This window comes from Polypterus senegalus, chromosome 2, assembly GCF_016835505.1.
Source record: "Polypterus senegalus isolate Bchr_013 chromosome 2, ASM1683550v1, whole genome shotgun sequence".
In the NCBI taxonomy this organism is placed as follows: Eukaryota; Metazoa; Chordata; class Cladistia; order Polypteriformes; family Polypteridae; genus Polypterus; species Polypterus senegalus.
The window spans coordinates 64,654,178-64,676,993 of NC_053155.1; the positions used below are offsets into that span (position 1 = coordinate 64,654,178).

Consider the following 22,816-nt stretch of genomic DNA (forward strand, 5'->3'; position numbering starts at 1 on the left):
ACAAAAAAAGAAATGATGGAAAATTGTAATCTTCATGAAAGAAAAAATATCAGAATTCAAGGTTATTCATTAAAAACTGCCAAACAAGTAATTTAGAGAATGGCCTAAAAATGAGTGTTCAGTGTGACACAGTTCAGAGTACCTGCTTGGAGGTCATTATATAAACCTATGACACAAATGAAAAAGGCAATTTATATTGGAAAATTTTATACAATGTATTTTATACATTTTTGCTGTATTATTTTAACTTAAATATAATTCAAAAAAGGACAATACAACATTTTGTGCACAAAAAGAGACATTTCATCTTTTTCAGATTTGTGGATGAACGTACTAAGCAAACGTGAAAGTTTAACAATATTATTCTTACTTTTGATGTAAAATACAAATAAAGACAAGAACAGGTCTCAGCTATTGAGTTTTTTTAATTAAGCAAAATTAGCAAATCTAATTGGGGTGCAACTCGGCCAGGATTGATTTCAGTTCTTGCCCCAGCTAGATAAGCCAATGGATTGATGTTGGGAGACAATATATTCCCCAATATGAGAGAAGGTGGTGTTCCTCTGGCTCGATCCTGGTTTTGATACCCACAGAATTGCCAGGGACTTGTAGTTTGGAAAAGCAGCCCTGTCGTTGGGTGCATTCAGAGAGCGTTTCTGGAAGAGAACCTCTCTGTTTCATACAACTTCTGTATAACCCGGAAGTTCTTCCGGCATGCAATGTCATAATACTGGAAATATTAACGGGTAGGTGTCTCCCTTCACTAGAGGAGTCAGAGTCGAGAGGTTGAGGACAACACTGGCTAAGAAGGAGTAGAGGGAGTTCTGTTTCAGAGTATTGTTGAAAGTAAGCCTATTCAGATATTGTCATTTAATAAAACAACATTATTCTATTCTGGATTTGTGTCTAAAGTGGTTGTGTTTTGCAAGCAATCCCAAAATGTAAAATGTGTAATATGTGTTGCTCCAGTTGGTGTTTTTTTCCAACAGGTTGTTTCTGTTATAAATTTTTTATTAGAATTTTCATTTTTTTATTAAAACCAGTAAATGTTAAGTGTCTCCTATCTGTCTACAAATATATCTGCCTTTTGTCTATTTCTTATTCCTTTTCTTTCATCAGCTTTAGAATATAACTTTGTCAAGAAAGTGTTTTGCATCAAACAAAAAATATAAGGGAGAACTTCAAAAAGCTTGAAGTCTTGCATAACTAGACATCAAGACACACCAAACAGAGTATCATACTGTATATGGGAGTTTTCTGGTATCTGTAAGTCAGGAGGTGCCGAAAAAAAAACTGAAGTGATTTCAGGGCATTCATAAAACATTCTTATAAACACAGTAACAAATTATTTACCAGTATTACTATTTACAAAGTGTTTCTTCTTGATGAAAATAAAACATGTGAAGCATCTTCAGAAAAATGGGAAACAAAACAAAATGTTCCAGCTTCACCTGACTTCAAAAAATTGAATGTCAGTCCAATGCTGCTGCTTCATGACTCAGCCAATGTGTGCTCCAAGACTAAAACTCTGTAAGCGAAATAATCTATACTTTATTTATTTATTGCTAATATGCGGCTATTTGTTGTATTTTGTTGATTGTATTTGTACCTTCACATTCCTGGCCATAATAATCGAACCATCACAGTTGCCAGATGCTTCCCTAACCCTCAGGGACACTTAAATGACCACTGCACCATTAAAATTAACTTAAAACTAGTTAATGTTCTCCTTCCCCATGAACTTCAATGCATTTCATGGACTTCCCAGACATTCCCAAACATTTTCATGATTTTGCCAAAGTCACATGGGAAACTGAACCTTGCAGGGTCACAAGTGCGAACCAACCTAGGTGTTCATAATTCTCAAAAGCACCAATAAATTACATTCAGCCAAATTCTTTCAACTAAAAGGCAAATCACATACGTGAAGTCATCAATGGCAATAAAGGGTAGTGCATGTGGGACTGAACCCGGGAAGCACTTATTTACTCAATGAGCTATGTGAATCTGGAACAAACTACCAAGTCATGTACTTGAAGCAGAAGCCTTGACAACCTTTACAAATTACCTGGATGAGATATTGGGACAGGTTAGCTACAGTATTACCTGAACAAATGAGTGTGGTTGACTAAATGGTCTCATCTTGATCTCATCTTGTTTGCAAATTTCTTACATTCAACCATTCTATTTCCTTGTGAGGCAAATACAAGTCATCCCCACTGGGCACTCAGAACACAAATTTAGTTTTATAACCTACACTGAGTATGGAATGCTCCTTTGAGTCAAATGGCTGAGTATCTCTACTTCATTGCTGTATTATTCCATATAAGATCCACTAAACTCTCCCCTCACAGTGTCTTACTTTCTCTCCAGCAGGCACTTATCTTGCCATATGCCTTTTGGAAATCCTGGACTAGGCATTGATATAACTACTATTCTTTGCAGCTTTACTACATCAGATGAAGTGACTGACAAGCTGTCCCCACTTAAGGCTTATTCCCTTTATATTCTGTTACATATAGATAATGCTAATATATATATACAGGTGCATCGCAATAAATTAGAATATCATCGAAATTAATATTGCATGGAGGCGATCAGCCTGTGGCATTGATGAAGTGTTATGGAAGCCCAGGATTTTTTTATTGCGGCCTTCAGCTCATCTGCATTGTTGGGTCTGGTGTCTTTCATCTTCCTTTTGACGATTCTCTATGGGGTTTAGGTCTGGTGTGTGTGCTGGGCAATCAAGCACAGTAATACCATGGTAATTAAACCAGGTATTGGTACTTTTAGCAGTGTGTAATGAATCTATATAATATATGAGTTTCACTTTTTGAATTGAATTACTAATATAAATTAACTTTCGATGATATTGTAATTTATTGAGATGCACCTGTATATGTATTTATCTATAAATATATATATATATATATATGTGTGTGTGTATATATATATATGTGTATATATATATATAAATATACACTATATGTGTAGAGTGAAGATTATGATATTGCAGCGGTTAGTGTTGCTTCCTCATATATTCAGTGTCCTGTACTGACAGAGTGAAGTTTGCATTCAGTCTCTGTGGGTTTTCTCCTTCTGGCCACTATAGCTTTCTCACATTTTTCTAACACATGAATGTTAGGTTAATGGCTGAGTCTAAACTTCTCTCCCTCCAGAGATGTTTTCTGCCTTGTGCTTGTTTCTTGTTTGTATTGGGAAAAAATGCAATAGGTTTGCAAAAAGAAAAACTTAAATTGCTCATTTTTTGCAGGTGAAGATTTAAAAAAAAGCTTTGTTCTTGTATTGTTGTTTGCTCTTCTCACATCTCTAAATCTATTTTAAATTTTTGTTTCCGTGGGTATAAAATGAAAGTAGTTTAAAACTGTTGATCAAATGGCAGGATATCTGTTATTGAGAACAGGCCGTAACAGTGGACATTGTGGCAAATCACAAGTTGGCAGCGTGTGCATGTTTATAAGGAACAGCTGGTATAGGGATATGTTCAAAATTCTTTCTTTTTCCTCTGCTGATTTAGAAGCTCTTGTCATTCATTGCAAGCCATTCTATCCACCCAGGGAATTTCATTCTGTTATACTAGTTTTTAATTAACAGTTGCTAGCCTATAACATTTGTCATTTGGAAAATAAATTCCCCAGTACAGTAATTTTCATTATGGGGGATTTTAACCACATGAAAGATGATCTGCCCACACCACCAACTGATCAACTGCCCCACATGTGAGGGCAGAACATTGGATTACTTTTACAGCAACATTAAAGTGACGTTTTGCCATTTCTCCCGGGCACCTCCTGGCAGTTCTGACCATGCCATGATTATTCTTGTTCCCAGCTATAAATGGAAACTGGAACAGCCAAAGCCCACCACGAGAGTTAGCTGCAGAATGGAGTCCTGAGGCTATTAGAAGGCTGAGGGACTGTTTAGATTCCACATACTGGAAAGCCATGGAAGGCTAGTGCAGCAGCATTCTGAATATGCTGATATTGTAACATCTTACATCTCCTTCTATGAAGATGTGTGTTTCCCTAAGGAGACCATTGTGAAATACAATGACAAGCTGTGGTTCACCAAGGAGCTGAGGGTTCTCACAGCTGCTGAGGACCAGGCATACAAGTCTGGGAACATGGATAAATGTTGATGTGCAAAGTAGCAGTTTAATAAAGCTCTGAAAGCTGCAAAAGCCAGTTATAAAGATCAAGTGGAGAAAGGCTTTAGCAGTAAGACCAGGCAGTATGGAGTTCTCTGAAAAAACACTTACAAATATTATAGACAGAAGTGCTCCCTAGCCTTATCCTCCCCCATTTTGGCTAATAAGCTAAATTAGTTTTATTGCCGGTGTGACAAGGACATGAGCCCCTGCTTGGACTCTGACCCCCTGCCTTCTATATCAGTAGTCCCTGTCTCTCCTCCTCACAACTATCTCAGTGTCATCATCCCCCCTTCATTGAAGTCCAATTAACCTTCTTCATTTTGCCTTCTCCTCAGTCATTCCTCTCTGCTCCACCCTATGCCTTCTGTGAAGCAAGAGGAGATACAAAACCTTTTCAGGAAACAGAATATTAGGAAAGCAGCTGGCCCTGATGGAGTCTCACCTGTTACTCTTAGACATTTTGCAGACCAGTTAGCACCTGTCTTCACTGACATATTCAATACCTCCCTGCAGCTGGGCAAAGTTCTGGACTGCTTTATTAAGGTAGCCACTATTATTCCAATTCTCAAGAAGCATAAAATCTCTGAACCTATTGACTATTTCACTAGTTGATCTCAGTGGTTATGAAAGTATTTGAACGCCTCATGCTTTCCTGGTTAACTCTATCACTGATCCTCTCCTTGATCCACTTCAGTTCATATATAGGACATATGGTTCAGTAGAGGATGTAGTTAATTTATGCCTACACCATATTCTTCAGCACCTGGATTGCCTAACACCAATGTGAGGGTCTTGTTTGTGGATTTCTGCTCAGCCTTCAATACCATTGTCCCAGTGTTGCTTCAATGTAAACTAATCCATTAAGGTGTATCCTATGGTGTCTGCCAGTGGATTATGAGTTTCTAGACAGGTAGGAGGCAGTATGTGAGACCGGGCCCTTATATATCAGATCCAATGTCAATTAGCTTAGGCTGTGTTCTTTCACCCCTCCTGTTTTCACTTTATACTAAATGACTGTAGGTCCGTAGACAAATCTGTAAAATCCTAAAATTTGCAGATGACACATAAGTAGTGGGTCTCATTTCCAATAATGATGCCTCTTCTTCTCAAAGGGTGGTGGGCCGTCTTCCAGAATGGTGTTCTTGTAACAATTTGGAGTTCAATGTTATTAAGCCAGTGGAAATGTGGATTGATTTCTGCTGACAAGTCACTAACTGTCCACCTTTGCAAATTTAATGGCCTGACTGTCTCTGTGGTTCAGTCGTTTAACTTCCTGGGGACTACCTTCACTAATACATTTAAATGGGACGAGTACATCACCTCCATTATCAAGGAAGCCAGGCAGAGATTGTTCTTCCTTTGCCAACTTAAGAAGCTTGGCATATCAACACATATATTGTTAAATTGTTACTCAGCCATTACTGAGAGTATTGTGACCTCCTCCATCACTATTTGGTTTCCTTCTACCTCCTCTCTTTCTAAGATTCGGTTGCAGTGGGTGATTTGTTCAGCTGAGAAAATCATTGGCTGTGGTCTCCCATCTGTATATCGCCAGAGCAAAAAGGATAGCAGGAAAGATTGCAGCTTACTATACCCACCCAGCAACCATCTGTTCATTAATTAAATTGTCATCATAGAGGAGGTACAGGTCTGTTTCAAACCGAACTACACGTCATCTCTGCAGCTTCCTTCCTGATATTATTCTAATCCTAAAAATTTTACATAGGGTTTCTACTAACTGTTTTTGCATCATACTGTATAACTGTTAACTGTGCTGTTTGTCTATTCGTAAATATGTCATACTTACTCAACTTGCACTATATGATATCTACATTATTTTGTACAGTTTTTCTAACTATTTGAGTTAACTATTCGAAGTTTGTAATTGTTTTGTTCATCAAACTGTTGTATTTGTATAGTGGTTTGCACAGTGTCAGGTAAATGGTGTAAATCACTTTACACTCTGCACTATACTATGGAGGCTGAACATTGTTTGGCTTTATAGTCCTTTTGTTTTGTTTTGTTTTATTGTGTTGTTGCACTGGTTTTGGTAAAGGTATTCTGCATGTTAAATGTATATTATTTTGGGGGACTGTAAGGAAAGGAATATACAGTGCCATGTATGTGGATGAATGACAATATAAGTTGAGTTGAGTGAGAACACTTGAGATGGCATTTTGAAAAGAGAGACCTATTGAATTGACTCATCCAGGCTACATTGATACTCGGTTACTCCAACACTGCTACAGTTCTGGGTTGTGCATTCTGGTATGGCTTCAAATTGAATGTAACTATCAGATAACAAATGAATAGTTCTTAGTCACTATGATTGCACTGATAAAATTACAAATAAAATAAAAATGCATTTTTGTGTATTCTATAAAAACGTAATAATATCTTGAAATTTGAATGTGTTGTGAATATAGATCTTTCACTAAACCTTTGCAATTAGCACTACATAACGTATACATTTATGGGCTCTGGGGAGAATCCAGATTCATCAGAGGAAAACAACAACGACTCGAGGAGAACATCCCAACTCCATGAACACATATAGTGACCTGGTTGAGATTCTAACCCAGTATCCAGAAGCTGTGTGGCATCTATGTATTGTACAACTGTGCTACCCCTAAAATTAACACTACATGATATTAAAATGTAAGCATACTCCAAAGGCCTGATTCTACAGTTAACCCTGATGGTATTAAAAGGAAAACAGCAAATGTGAATAATTTAAAAATTGAATTCCACATTGAGGGACGTCTGTATGTGCTGCAAGATTAATGGGCAAAAGGATGAATATGGGTTTTCTTAAACTCTGCATTAGAAAAACAATCCTCAATTTATTGTAACACATGTTACATGAAATGTAGTGGATAGTTTGGAAAAAGGAAGAATTGGGGCAGCCTAAAAGACTAAGCAAGTTAAAAAATGTTGACTTAAACCTCCCAGGAAAAACTCCCTTCTTGTACTAGGTGTAGTCTGTGATAATTCCTGCCTTAGCTGAAAAGTATTTTTGTCAGTAATAGAAATAATCTGTCATGTCTACAAATTGCAAAAGCTACTGCTTGTCTAATGCATAATCAGTGCTGGACTGATTGAAATGGCCTTAGGATTAAAGGCATGAAGTTTGAGTTATTGATACGAGTTGCTTTTTTACAGAAACATCAAACACCTTGGCCTTATTCATCACAAAACCCTGAAGCACTGGTGTTTGAATTTTTCTTGCCTTCTAGTACGGAAAAAAAACATGTAAAGTCAGCACCATATCATCTATCTGTAAAAAAATGATGCAAACATACAGTAAGTAGGACTCTGGAAACACCATGTCAATTGTAAAGTAATCTGGAAATATGCTATAATACTTACATGTTGACTGATTTTTATTTCATTACAGTGTAATTGTTAAATTGGCCTCAGAAGTAAAATGGCAAGTGGTTTTGTCTTGTGAAGGCAGAGCTTCAATTCAAACACACAGTATTGTGGTAAAGACGTCCGTACTGTTTATTGTTTGCGTGCAGTTTTTCTGAAAGCAACTATTAATGAAATTTTAGCAAAAATACATGTATTTTGTATGTTTTGAGCATTGAAATGGATGACAAACATGTGGATTATGTGTCACAACTTACGTGAGAGTTTTTTATCTTTTTTCCATGGACATTTTTCACATTATGTCACCGCTGAGTCCTGTGCAATTTGAATCGTTCATAAGTAATTTCTCCAAGAAAACATGAGATTACAATTTTTTCTTGACCGCTACTACAAACTATGTGGAGTAAGTAACATTTAAGAGATCTATCATTTTTGGTTGGAATATTCCTTTAAATTAATACAAGGTCAGACTATGTGGAGTTGTTACATGTTGGACTGGACTTTCTGTGGATTCTGTGCTTTTCTCAAATATCTCAAACATGTGTCAAGTAAATTGTACTTTTGTGAATGTGGGTATGCTTTTGTGGTGTGTTCATGTGTGTGTTCATGTGATTAAATTAAATTACTTATCAAGCATCTGTAAGTCATTTTAAACAGATGCACAGAAATTGAAGTTATGCTTCCAAAACACTGACTCACCTGTTTCACAGCAAAAAGAAGACGTCCATAACAGTACACCATAACTAGAACTGGAATGGCGAAGCAGAATATGAATAGGCAGATGATGTAGGACACTGAATCAGAAGACTTTGATGTCCATGTCACAGAACAGCTTGTCCCAGGCCCCTCTGGACCATAACTGCTCCAGCCTAAGAGTGGGGGCACTGTCCAAACCAGTGAATACAGCCATGAGGCGCCCACAGATAGAAGAGGTTTCCGGAAGCCTGTGGCTGCCTTGTTACAGACAGTCAAGGTGCTGTAGCGATCATAGGACAAGATAGCCAGAGAGATCAAGGAAACAATACCTGGAATAAAAAAGGATAATTACACAATATAAATATAAATAATTTTCTATATCATTTAAGCATGCAAGAAAATTCTATTCATAGCAGTTATTTCTGTTCATGTGAAATTAATAAACTATTACTCTATTGTAGGCGTGGAGCTGGACAGTTTGACATCTGTGGCAGAGCAACATAAGCTGAGCAGGCTCCTGTCAATCGTGGAGAATCCACTGCATCCACTGAACAGGATCATCTCCAGATAGAGGAGCAGCTTCACTGACAGACTGCTGTCACAGTCCTGCTCCACTGACAGACTGAGAAGATCGTTTCTCCCCCACACTATGCGACTCTTCAATTCCACCCGCGGGGGTAAACATTAATATTATACAAAGTTATTGTCTGTCTGTTATACCTGCATTTTTATCACTCTTTAATTTAATATTCTTCTTTATCAGTATACTGCTGCTGGAGTATGTGAATTTCCCCTTGGGATTAATAAAGTATCTACAGTATCTGTCTATCTAAAAGAAATATATAAACATTTAGTCACATCTGTTAATTCTTATTATTACTTTATAAGCAATTCAGGCTTAGTAACTATATGCTGTATGTGACGGACTGGTGTTCCACACTCTGCCAGAAAGGCTTCAGAGATTAAAAGATGTACCTTATTACTACAGTATTTACTTAAAGGATAAATTGAAGAATTGACAATGTATTTAGCTAGTATTAATACAATAAATTTAATACTCTACTGAACAATTCCTGAAGTTAAAACTGATGTCAAAACCAGAAATCAGTCAGTCAGTCATTTTCCAACCTGCTATATCCTAACACAGGGTCACGGGGGTCTGCAGGAGCCAATCCCAGCCAGCAAGGCAGGAACAAACCGCCGGGCAGGGCGCCAGCCTACCACAGGGCGCACACACACACAAACCAAGCACACACTATTTAAGATCGCCATTCCACCTAATCTGCATGTCTTTGGACTGTGGGAGAAAACCGGAGCACCTGGGGGAAACCCACGCAGACACAGGGAGAACATGCAAACTCCACGCAGGGAGGACCCGGGAAGCAAACCCAGGTCTCCTTACTGCGAGGCGGCAGCGATACCCACTGCGCCACCATGTTGCCCCAAAACCAGAAATCTTTTCATACAATGCTGTGAAAATTTGTGCTGTCATTACATACAATATATCATGGCTGTCATGATGTCACAGGTCACATGGCACATACATAATGTGCCTAACAGCAACATAGCTTCATAAAGGACCAAAAGCATCAAAATATTTTCACCAATGGCTCTGTCCAAACTGCTCCTAATAGGATTGAATCTAGTTCTTGTTCTGACCAAGTGCAATTAGACTGCAGGCTACTTGGGCGTTTAATAATGGGACTGGCAGAAGAAGCATTTTCAGAAACACACAGGGTCCTAAAATAAAGCACCATATCCTAATCGTAATTCAAAATCATAGTCATTAGTTATTAGGCACAGAGTTGTATGCCCTAATAAACGATTCACAAGAATCGCACAGAGTTATCCATATTCAGTGACATTTGCTTGCAAGATGGCAGTTTAAATAGTCACAATTTCAGGGCACTTTTACCTAGTAACAGGCTCCCACATCTTAGCAACTGTGAAAGATGTTTTTTTTTTATATATTACCTGAGCAATAAATATTTGAGTAAGTCTGAGTTGCAAATTATACACTTGCTTTCAAGTCAGGTTCTGCCTTTTCTATGTAGAAGGAAATATTGGCTAACTTTTAGAATGTGACACCATCAAGAGAAAATGGCAAACATAGGGTAAACATATTTTCTTATATTTATAGGAGGCAGGCAATGTCCTGTATATAACTCTGGTCTAGTGAGCGATAGATAAGAACTAATCATTCTTTTGTAGATTTAGCAAATCCATCAATAATTGCGGAGTTACTAGAAAATAACATCTGCATACTACAGTACTTCTGTTGATTGTTTCATAGGGCTAACTACACAGCAAAAAGCCTCTAGCTATGTATCCCATAATGGGTATGGGTGGACTTTAGAACCTTTAAAAATGATAATTGGAACACAGAGGATATTCAAACTCTTTGATAACAGCTTAGATCTATTGATGTATTGCAATAAAGGCCTGCTATTTGGTAATTAATAGGGCTTATTTTTCTTCCACACAACCATTAAATAAAGTGGTTGTTCCTGGAAATAATTCAAAAAGGTATTTAATTAGCCTTAAACAAAATATTAACATAAAATGATAGTGAAACTAAACCCAACACGATTCAAAAATATTACAGATAATTACTAGGGGGTCAGGAAAAGAAATGAATGTGTGACTAATGATGATGAGGTCTTAATGTATGTCAATGAGTAGATGTTTGCAAATCGAGTTTATAGTTTTTTAAAATTTTGATTATAGACTAGGGAAAAATTTCACCTTATTACAATACGTGATAAATTAATTTTCCTAATTTTGGCATGTATGGTAAGGAAGAATGGCATGTGTTCAACTCTTTCATACATTCATTTTTGAACAGACTTATTTTAAAGCACTGAATTAGGGGAAAGAGTCTACTTCTGTTGTAGTGAGCAAAAAACAATAGCAACGAACACACTCATGAACACAACCACACTCGTACTTAGAGTTGACAACTAGCTTTTAATACATCTCCCTGTTGGTGGTGGAAAGCTGAAGTATTCAACGATAACTCAGAAAGACATGAGGAATTTGTACAAACTCCAAACAGGCCTGAATCTAAATTCAGAATGCCAGAGGTGAGAAGACGCAGCACTTACCATTGTACTATTTTAGGACTCACAAATCTGCACGTTTTTGGCATCTGAGAGGAAACTGTGGTACAGGAGAAACAACTCGTTCAGGTTTCAGAGAATGTGGAAACTCCTTACACTTAAGTGGGTTGAGATTTGAATTCAAGCCTCTTGAACTGAGAAGTAGCAGTGCTAGCCATTATAAAAACATCTGTCAGTGGGGCAGGCTGGTTTAATGGAATTAAATATAGCATTGATCCAGAATAGAAAAGCAATGTTTTTACTACAATTTCCATGCACATATTTACTTGGTAAATAGGATGCTGAAAATAAGAAAGGTTAAGCAATAGTACAAATGAAAATGGCAAACTTAATGATCAATTCATTAACACTAACCATGGCATTTGAAAATCTTTAAATAAATACGTAGGTCACTGAGTAGTTGAGTATCTGAAATCAATAGATGAGGCATTATGTAGTGTTCTTGGGAAAACATTATTAAATTGTAATATCTAATCACAGTTGTTTTTGGAGTCGCAGACTACACCAAAGAATCATAAGAGTGAATATAACAAGCCTATATCAGGGGCTATAAAGCTAAAATTATGCAGAATGTATGTTTTCAAATGAAGCTGGGAATGTAATTAACAGATGATCTTGATGTTAGTTTCCTACTTTTAAAGACACTGTGTGTCATTATTATCTCAAAGATAGTAAGTGAATTCACAGAAATACCCACTCTGTATGAATTTCTGTTGATATGTCACTTACCAGCTGAGTATTTGTGTTTACTCTGATGGGCATACATCAGTCACCAAGCAGATTATAGAATAAATCCAAAAAAACATAAAATAAACTGCATAAATGTGTTTGATTTCAGTTAAAATGTTAATAACTTTAAGATGTAGAAAACATAAATTCAGTCAAAACAAATCTTTGAGTGTTTGTCGCATATTATTATCATGATATTCCAAAGGTGAATGTATGGCTGATGGTGACAATTTCAAGAAGACAAAGGAAAAAACTTTCAGATCCTGCTTAATTGTACACAGTGTTTAATTAGGTACTTTATCATGTGGCTTCATTAATTGATTTTTATAATAGCTAACCATTTCTGTACATTTTACTTTGAACGATGTGTGTTGCAATTATAGATTTTACCATAGTGAAGTCCATTTACAAATCTCAATGATAGTACATGTTATGTAATGCAGTATACAATATGGAATAAACAGTTTACTTTTCTAACACACTTAATCGAGTTGAGAGTTGTAGGAAGCAAGTGCTTCTCTCAGCAGCATGTAACACAGGCACCAGTCCATTGCACAGCACACATACATCACTCACTCATGCCAAGCCAGTTTAGATTTTTCACTTAACCCTAAGACACGTGTATTTTTGGTGTGGGAGAAACCTCACGCATACAAGGGGAGAATATGCAAACACCATAACTCCATATAACAAGTGTCCTGGCAACAACTTTAACTCAAGACTCCTAGAGTCAGCATTAAGAACAGTACAACCATGTACAAAATATACACAGAGCCATCAGAGTTCAGCAGGAATGGCCACCTTAGGAAAGCATTCAAAATCTGAATCTGAATCAAAAACCAGCAGCTCTTAGCATTTTGTAGGGCTGAGTCTGAAAGACATGCCAGATTTACATTTTTGTAGCAGCCAAACTTCTAATTAGACTTTTTTATACATTCTTTTGATCGAGCCAACACAGCCCATCATTACCCACAAAACAACCTCAAGTAGTAGAATGAATTATCAGAATGGACACAACCATCAATAATAGGGGCATTAGGTAATGGTACATTATAGAGGCAGATTAAACGCAATGAGAACTGTTCTACAACTGGCATGTGGCAGGTCTAAGCTAACAAATGACACAATGAGGGATGACCTTAAGGAGTTCAGTGTGGCTTGTATGTCAACGACCAGACAATTTTTCTGTGCTTTGCTTTCTGGTCTTTTTGCAAAGGCACTTCAATATAGATAGCTACTGTAACTTGACCTGAAACTAGAAGGGAGAAAACTTTTTTTCCAGCCGATGATGTGTTGGTTTTTGCAGAAAATGTACCTACCACACCTATCAATGAGCCAGAGAAAGTCAGAAACACTCGTATTGGTGCATTGTGACCTGATCATGAGAACACTGTTGAAAGGAGAGGTAATGAGTCTTGAGCTGTACTCAGGTTTAACTAGCTTTTTTAGAAGGAGCTAAAAAAAATAAGAAAACACTCAATTTATTTTAACAGACCGGACAAAGCAGTCAAGAGCCAAAGAGAACTGAAAATAGCAAAATATAATAAAGAAAGGGAAACAGATTAACAGTATCTGACTTCCATCCATCCATCCATTTTCTAACCCGCTGAATCCAAATACAGGGTCACGGGGGTCTGCTGGAGCCAAACCCAGCCAACACAGGGCACAAGGCAGGAACCAATCCTGGGCAGGGTGCCAACCCACCGCAGAGTATCTGACTTTACATAGTAAATTCTAGATATACTGTAGAATAAATATTAGAGGGGCAGCACACAAATTCCAAGTGCCATATTATTTTGTATTGTGTTTCATTTTTGTTTATTTTTTCACCTACCATTTTTAAACGTCATTATGTGACAATGGTCCAAACAGATACTAATGTCAGCCTTGTAATAAACTACTAAATCATCATCCACTGTCCTCATGTGTGCTTTTTAACTTCAGCTTAATTTACCATTTAAGCCTATGGCATAACCCTCCCAATAATTTCTTTCTAATAATTTTGTATTACTCAAATTTGGCCATGACTTTAATTACCACTGTTGCAGTTTCTTTTTACATGACTGTATGTTTACCTTGCATGGTTACACATTAGTCAATGTCGATTTATTTATAGAAAACATTTAAAACAACATTAATAATGCTGCAGCCAAAGTGCTTTACAATATAACATACAGTATAATAAAGATAAATGAAATAAATACAATAAAACATGATTAAAACAAAATAAACACCAGCAGTAAATTAAACAAACAAACGACTAAGAGGAGGGATACCATCAGTATCACTGAAGATCACGGAAAGCTAGAAAATAAAAATGCATCTTCAATCTCATTCTAAACAATTGAAATGAAGGTGACTCCTTAATGTAATGAGGTAGAGAGTTCCACAGATGAGTTGCAGCAGCTGCCAAAGTCCTGTCCCCCTTAGTTTTGCTCTTAGTATGAGGGACAACAAGAGACAACTGAAGTCAAAGTCCAATCACGGCCCAAGAATGGATTTTATATGGCCTGTGCCTTTTGTCTCAAAATGTGTTATTTTTGGCCCGCAGGCACAAACAGAATAAATAAATCATACCGATTCAGCATGCAGTTTCTCTTTTGAACTCATGGTGACAGCACTTTATGACAGAGTTTGCCAACTGCCATAAAACCTCAAACAGAAAAAGATTGAATGATGGACCAATCACAGGTCTCGCTGGACGCGCAATGCTGTGGGGCTTGGGAGAGTTTAACACCGATGATTCTGCAGGTGTACGCTGCCAATTTGAAGGTACACTGTATGACTGTGTAAAATTTGCTCTGACCCTACCACTGTCATGCCTACAGCAAGTAAAAAAAGAAAAGTTGATAATGAAGGACGCCGCTTCCAGGCAAGGTGGAAGTTACAATATTTTTTCACTGAAAACCGAAACAACTGTGTCTGCCTAATTTGCTATGAGACTGTTGCTTTATATGAGGAATATAATGTGAAGAGACACTACGAGACAAAATATGCTGGTACATATGATAAGCTATTAGAGATTGACCGTGCTGAAAAAGTGAAGCAACTTGAGGAGAGCTTAGATGCCCAGCAGCGGTTCTTTACAGGGGCCCATTAGTCAAATGAAAACATCACCAAAGCTAGCTATGAAGTGGCTATGTTAATTGCTAAACATGGAAAACCTTTTACAGAAGGCTAGTTTGTTAAAGACTGTGTCATGAAAATAACAGAACACATTTGCTCCGAAAAGAAGAAAGACTTTGCCAACATTTGCCTCTCTCGTAACAGTGTGGCACAGAGAATTGAAGAGCTGTCATCAGATGTTAGAAGACAACTGGGAGATAAGTCAACAAATTTATGTTTTTTTTCTTTGGCCTGCGATGAAAGCACAGACGCATCAAACACTGCTCAGTTACTGATTTTTTTGAGAGGTGTTGATGGTGACCTAAACATAACAGAAGAGATGCTGGACCTCAGAAGCCTCAAAGGCCAAACAAGAAGAACTGATTTATTCCATAATGTTTGTTCAGCTGTTGATGACATGAAACTACCATGGAGCAAAGCTTAGTGGGATTATTACAGATGGTGTGACTGTCATGGCTGGTGAATGAAGTGGATTGTCCACACTAATCTGTAACAAAGTCAGCGACAAAGGAGGCGAAGATGTTACACTTCATTGCATCATTCATCAGCAGGTTCTTTGCGCCTAAGATTTGATCATGTCATGAATCCAGTGGTAAAGGCAATTAATTTCCTCTGTTCTAAAGCTCTATACCACCGCCAGTTCCAACAGTTCCTGCTTGACATCCAGGCTGAATATGGAGATGTAATATATCACAACGACATGAGGTGGCTCAGCAGGGGATCAGCATTGCAGCGATTTTTCTGTCTTAAAGGGGAAATTGGACAGTATTTGGCTAAAAAGAAACAGCTAATGCAAGAACTGTCAAGATACTGAATGGTTGGCAGACTTGGTTTTTTTGGTTGACATCGAGATTTTGAGATTTTGCCACAATTGAAAAGGACTTGTTGCTATTCTCTTCTCCCTTCAGCATGGACACTGATGAGGCTCCAGCTCACCTACAGCTAGAGCCGATTGAGCTTCAGTGTGACAACGAGTGCCGTAGCCGACAGCAGCAGTTTTCTCTCATGCCTTTTTACCAGCAACTGGATAAAGGTAAGTTTCCAGAAATATGAACATTTGCAAAGAAAATGTTGAGCTTGGTTGGCTCTACATATTTGTATAAACAGACTTTCTCTGTTTTGAACTTAAACAAGAACCGCTTGAGATCAAGACTTAGTGACTCCCACCTACGTGACATTTTACGCATGTCTACTACTGCTCTCAAACCAGACCTGGCCTGTGTACTGAAATCCAGATCTCAGTTTCACCCTTCACATTAGTGCCAATAGCTTACCTGTTGCTCTGTTATCTGGATTAGACACAGCTGTATTTTACAGTTTCTGAATGTTTTCAATTTCTGCTAGAAATTCAGATAACTTGTATGCCTTTATCTGTATATATCGAAATGCTTACATTTGCATATTTTTTTCTTTTGCTGTGTGAAAATAACAACATTAAATAACAGAATATTCATATGCATTGTTTATTGTTTAAAATAATGTCACCAGAGGCTGTTGGCCCTCAGGCACTTTCACATTATGAAATCTGACCCTCCTTGAAAAACGTTTGGACACCCCTGATCTAAGCTCTCCGGATGTCTGGTGTATAACACACAATTCAGAAAAACAGGCAGGAGCACGCTCTTGTAGTGATTTAAAAATCAGCAGCAAAATTAGTCTCTTTTACTTCTCACCATTGTTTTTAAATTAATTTGGGCTATTTTATACAGTTATGTAAATGCACACTCCTCCCCAAGAACAAACCATTGTATAAATATCATACCTACTTACTCTATGTATTATATGGATTATTTCTGTAACACTATTAAACTAACCCCACTTAAATTTGCTGTCTTTTGTGAAGGAACAACACTTCTGAAACTATTGTAATTGAGATGTTTCATAGAACTCATCATGCCATCTTTTATATGATAGTCACGCTGTACATATTGTCACACACATGCGCATGGGAGGCAGCTAAAGAGCTTGAGAAAGGGCAATTCCCAAATCAGACCGGGATGTGACAGAGTGCACTGACTCTTTTTCTCCCTTTCCTGCAGACCATTCACGGGAGATTCCACCTGGTCCTCTTGACGTCACTTCTGGGTCCGAGCCTATGGCGAAAAAGACCTTGCTGGCTCCAGCCCCTGTGATGTCATGTCTGGGCTTGAGCCTATGGCTGAAGACCTCTATGAGCCCGACCCCTTTGACCTCACTTCCTGTCTTCTCCTTTAAAAGCCTTCACCTTTTCCCTATTCCCTCAGTTCTGTTTTGGACTCGGTTTTGTGCACAGCAGTGCTATAATTTACATCAATTAGCAACCTGGAAACCAAATATACGGGTGCCCGCCCCAAACCTTGCTATGGCTCTTTGTGGAGTTTGTGACAATATGTACATGAAGACTAGATAAATATTTTAACAAGGAACAGCTGCTACTCTTTCATGAAGTCACTGTGGTGCTATGTTGTATTGTGATTTAGATTGTGGTTGCCGTCATTTTGATTGTTAACATCACATGACGACATCAATGCGCTCCTATTTAAGATGGTAACAATGTATATTTTCCATCTAGATTTGTGGATAATTCTCATATATAAATCTTGAAACATGTTTATTTATATATGGAAATGAATTTCAAGTAGACAGGACTGTTTCCTTTCTTTTATGACCTATAGGGTTTTGCCTTGAGAACTAAACCTTGAAAATCAATCTTTCTTTTTCTTGTTTAGATGTTTGATTTATCTGACTAATTTTATTGACTTTTGGCTGCTCTTTTTCAGCACCCATAGCAATTAACAGCAAACAAAAAACTGAAATACTGAAAAAATGTTACATTGTCACTTATTTATTTAGCAAAATCCAAACTAACACTCATTTACTTTGCAAATGGTATTTAATTGGTTGGTCTTCAGACTAAATGATAATGTGTTACCATAGTAATGTTGAAAATCCATATTTTATCCACTCATTCATGTATTAATTTTCCTGTTATTTGTCATACTGTACATGGTTACATTTGCAGTAGTTACTTCATTCATGCATTTTTACATATCATAGTTTTATATACAATTTTATCACTGATATCTGGCTATGACTGCAGTAAGAACATTTTACTGACATGGTTCTGGATAATACAAAATAATAAAATCACTGTCTGCTTTTAATAATTTCATTTGTATAATTACTGCATACACTTAACCTATGATGGCTTGTTATTAGCTCTAGGTATGTTTGAAATGGTGGTATTTGTTGAACTTAAACATTAGCACCCCCAACTTCAGTACACTCTGATAACTGTTAAGGTGGTAGTTGTAGCTGGTTCAAGTCTGACATTAATTTTCAAGACTAGGGGGCTCTGCCCCCTGCTCACTTCCCTCGCCAACCCCCGGGCGGGCACTTTGCGCTAGCCACTTTGCAACTCTGCCGCTCGTGTATGGGGAAGCAGATGTGCAATTTAAACAGATTGTTATTATCATGGGAATTGTTACATATGCATAATAGACCTAACTATTTTACATTACAGTGATTAAATAATCATAGTAAAAAATAGTAAAAAGTAATCAATTGTAAAAATAAATGTACACTTTTACTGTAAAACTTAAGTAAAAACAATATTTGGAATTAACTTTTTGTCAATACGCATTGAATTCTGATTCCGTGTTTGGAGTTACATCATAACAATGCAACATACAACTGCCCATGAGTGAATATCGTTTCTTTCTCTCTAATAAATAAACCAACTTTTAATTGTCATAGCAAAAGCTATTCTAACGGGAAACTGTAAACATTTTAATATGAATGGCATATCAAGATCTCCTTTGGACATAAAAAAAAATTATAAGAGATGAGAGCGCAGGAACTGTGTCTGACAAATGCATTCACACGAATGAGAGATGAGAGAATCTCTTGGCAATAGTCTCATTTTAAGATTTTCTTTTATAATAGAGAGGTGTAATGTTTAATATGTTCTGAGGTGAGAAGAACAATTATTCTAAATTATACTGTAGAATGAGGCAAATGTTGGGAAAGATTTTTTTTAAGTGCCAGTATTTAAAACTCTTAACAGTGTGTAAAATGTTACTAGTGCTTGTATTATTTCCTTGTTTATGCTGCATCTGTTAAATGAAATGCTGTTCCACTATTTGATTTTCTAAAAAGAAATACCCTTGCAGGCTTAAACTTCTATTACTAAATCTTAGCTTTCAACTATTTGGAGCATTTGCAATTATCCACTGAAAGAGTGAAGCTTTAATTTACAGGATAAAAACAGTGGCCTATATTACGGTAGATACTGATCTCCAAACATAAACTTTCAGTCAGTTAGGTATTTGCAATTATTTATTTGTAATGTTGGACATTGAGAATAGTGCAAATGCAAGGGAATTCTTTGGGATGGGGGAGAGGGTAAGTGGACTTTTTTAAGCAGTTCTTTTCAAAGAAACAATGCATCTGGTGCTGCTCAAGAAGATCTCCATGAAAACATAAAGTGTATTTTCTGCTGATGTTTTAAAAGGTAAATTTCATGCCTTTGTTGTTATTTTTCATTTCCTTACTGCAAAGAGACACATTAATGGAACCATCACATTTCATGGGGATTTAAAAGCAGCTAGAGATATACATGGAAGGTGATGAACAATGTCCAGACAGACACCACAGAGATACTGTATACTCCTCAAATATTTATATTTCAGTTGTCTTTCAAATTAGCAGGAGGCAGGAGCCAATGCCTCGGCTGGTCCTTGCAAACATTCACACTGGGCCAGGTTAGACGATTAATCAGTCTAACCTCCAAGTCTTTGAGAAGTGAGGAAAAAAAGCAAAGTACCCACACATACAGCATAACTGTATGAAGCAGTGTTAACCATGGCACCACCGTGATGATATTGATGTTGTTCTTGACTGTGATTTGTAAAAGTGTCATTCTTTTAAATTTGAAAATCAGTGTAAGTGCTCAGAGCGCTGCAAAGAAATACAGTCAAATGAAAAAGTTTGGGAACCCCCTCTTAATTCTTTGGATTTTTGTTTATCATTGGCTGGGCTTTCAAAGTAGCAACTTCCTTTTAATATATAACATGACTTATGGAAACAGTATTTCAGCAGTGACATTAAGTTTATTGGATTAACAGAAAATATGTAATATGTATCATAACAAAATCAGACAGACGCATACATCTGGGCACCCCAACAGAGATATTACAACAATATTTAGTTGAGCCTCCTTTTGCAAAAAAAAAAATGCCTCTAGACACCTTCTATAAGCCATTGATGAGTGCCTGGATTCTGGATGGAGGTATTTTTGACCATTCTTCCATACAATACCATTCCAGAACATTGTTACTTCTCCCTCTGCATGAATGCCTTTGTAGATTTCTGAACTGTGTTTTGGGTTATTGTCTTGTTGGAATATCAAACCCCTGCATAACCAACAGAGATCCTACTCTGCTGGGCCCTTGAGCAAGGCCATTAACCTTCAATTGCTCCAGGGGCGCTGTACAATAGCTAACCCTGCCTCATTCCTTTGGGATTAATAAAGTATAATAAAAAATAAAAAAAACTTCAACTTTGTGACTGATGCTTGAAAATTATCCTGAAGAATTTGTAGATATTGGGTTGAATTCATCAGACCCTCGACTGTAACAAGGGCCACAGTCCCTGAACTAGCCACACAGCCCCACAGCATGATGGAAACTCCACCAAATTTGACAGTAGGTAGCAGGTGTTTTTCTTGGAATGCAGTGTTCTTCTTCCGCCATGCAAATCGCTTTTTGTTATGACCAAATAACTCAATTTTTGTCTCATCGGTCCAAAGCACTTTGTTCCAAAATGAATCTGTCTAAATGAGCATTTGCATATAACAAGCGACTGTTTGTGCCGTGAGTGCAGAAAGGGCTTCTTTCTCATCACCCTGCCATACAGATGTTCTTTGTGCAAATTGCACTGAATTGTAGAACGATGTACAGATACACCACCTACAGCAAGATGTTCTTGCAGGTCTTTGAAGGTGATCTGTGGGTTGTCTAACCATTCTCACAATCCTGCACATATGCTGCTCCTGTATTTTTCTTGGCCTGCCAGACCTGCAGGGTTTAACAGCAACTGTGCCTGTGGCCTTCCATTTCCTGATTCCATTCCTTACAGTTGAAACTGACAGTTTAAACCTCTGAGATAGCTTTTTGAAGCCTTCCCCTAAGCCATGATACTGAACAATCTTTGTTTTCAGATCTGAGAGTTGCTTTGAGGATCCCATGCTGTTACGCTTCAGAGGAGAGTCAAAGGGAAGCACAACCTGTAATTGACCACCTTAAATACCTTTTCTCATGATTGGACACACCTGTCTATGAAGTTCAAGGGTTAACGAGCTAATCCAACCAATTTGGTGTTGCAAGTAATCAGCACTGAGCAGTGATATGCATTCAAATCAGCAAAATTACAAGGGGACATAAATTTTTGCACAGCCAGTTTTTCACATTTGATTTAATTTCATACAACTAAATGCTGCTTCACTACAAATCTTTGTTTGGAAAACACCCCAGTACTCAGATTCCTAGAAAATGAAAGACATACCACTGTTATCTTTTTTGTTAAAAGTAGAGTAAATTATTATGCAAGCTGAGAAGGGTTCCCAAACTTTTTTATATAACTGTAAATTGAATTTATTTGCATTTTACAATTGTGACTTCAAGTTCTGTTATTGATTTTTAATAAATTTGCACACTTTTCTAAAAACATTTTTCACATTGTCACTATGGGTTAATGAGTGTGGATTTATGTACCATAAATTACATCACAATAAAATATGCATGAAGTGAAAGTGTCTGAACACCTCCTGAATCCGCTATATGTAACTCTTAGCCATAATAATTTCATGAATGTATTAAATAAACTTTTACACACTTACCCACAGTACATGTTTCAGATTTTGTAGACCTCTCCAATTTTAGTCCAATTTGAAATCAGTTTGAATAGTGTGAGATTATGTCACATACCTGGAGAGGCGGATTGGGCTGTCATGAGATGATGATCTTTAATAGCATTTTTATACTGTCACTGAAAAAAATTATGTGTTGGATTTATTTTAAAAATTAAGGTACAGTAATTTTTTGCTTGCCCCTTTCTAAGTAAATTTTTCACAGGAGTTTCTACTTAATGTATACTAGAAAAATGCGTGTGCACACCAATTTGAAGTGACAAACAATATTGAGTATGGAAAACTGTGCTTACATTTTAATATGTACCGTTAATATAACTATCTTCCTTGTACGGATTTCAAAATGATTTGTAAATACGTGTACTGTTTCATATGATGCTGTGTAAGATAACACATTTTATTTAGCTGTACTCTTAGAATAAACTGTCATGTTGTAATGAGAAAGAAGAAAAAGATGCTTTTTTGATGCAGGGTGTATAAAAAGGCATCATATATATGTTCCATCCATCCATCCATTTTCTAACCCGCTGAATCCGAATAGGGTCACGGGGGTCTGCTGGAGCCAATCCCAGCCAACACAGGGCACAAGGCAGGAACCAATCCTGGGCAGGGTGCCAACCCACCGCAGCATATATATGTTTCCACAGCCAAACAAATTCCACAGAATCTAGAAAAAAAAAGTTTTACTTAAACATC

General features: G+C 37.2%; 1 protein-coding gene across 1 annotated transcript in view; it reads right to left on the bottom strand.

The window, feature by feature from the left end:
* Nucleotides 1-22,816, bottom strand: part of LOC120522984 (pinopsin-like) — a 182,729-nt gene that overhangs the window by 65,104 nt on the left and 94,809 nt on the right. Inside the window, exon 2 of the mRNA XM_039743858.1 lies at nt 8,243-8,568. Within this exon, the coding sequence (XP_039599792.1) occupies nt 8,243-8,568 (326 nt within the window). The remainder of the gene's footprint in view (nt 1-8,242; nt 8,569-22,816) is intronic.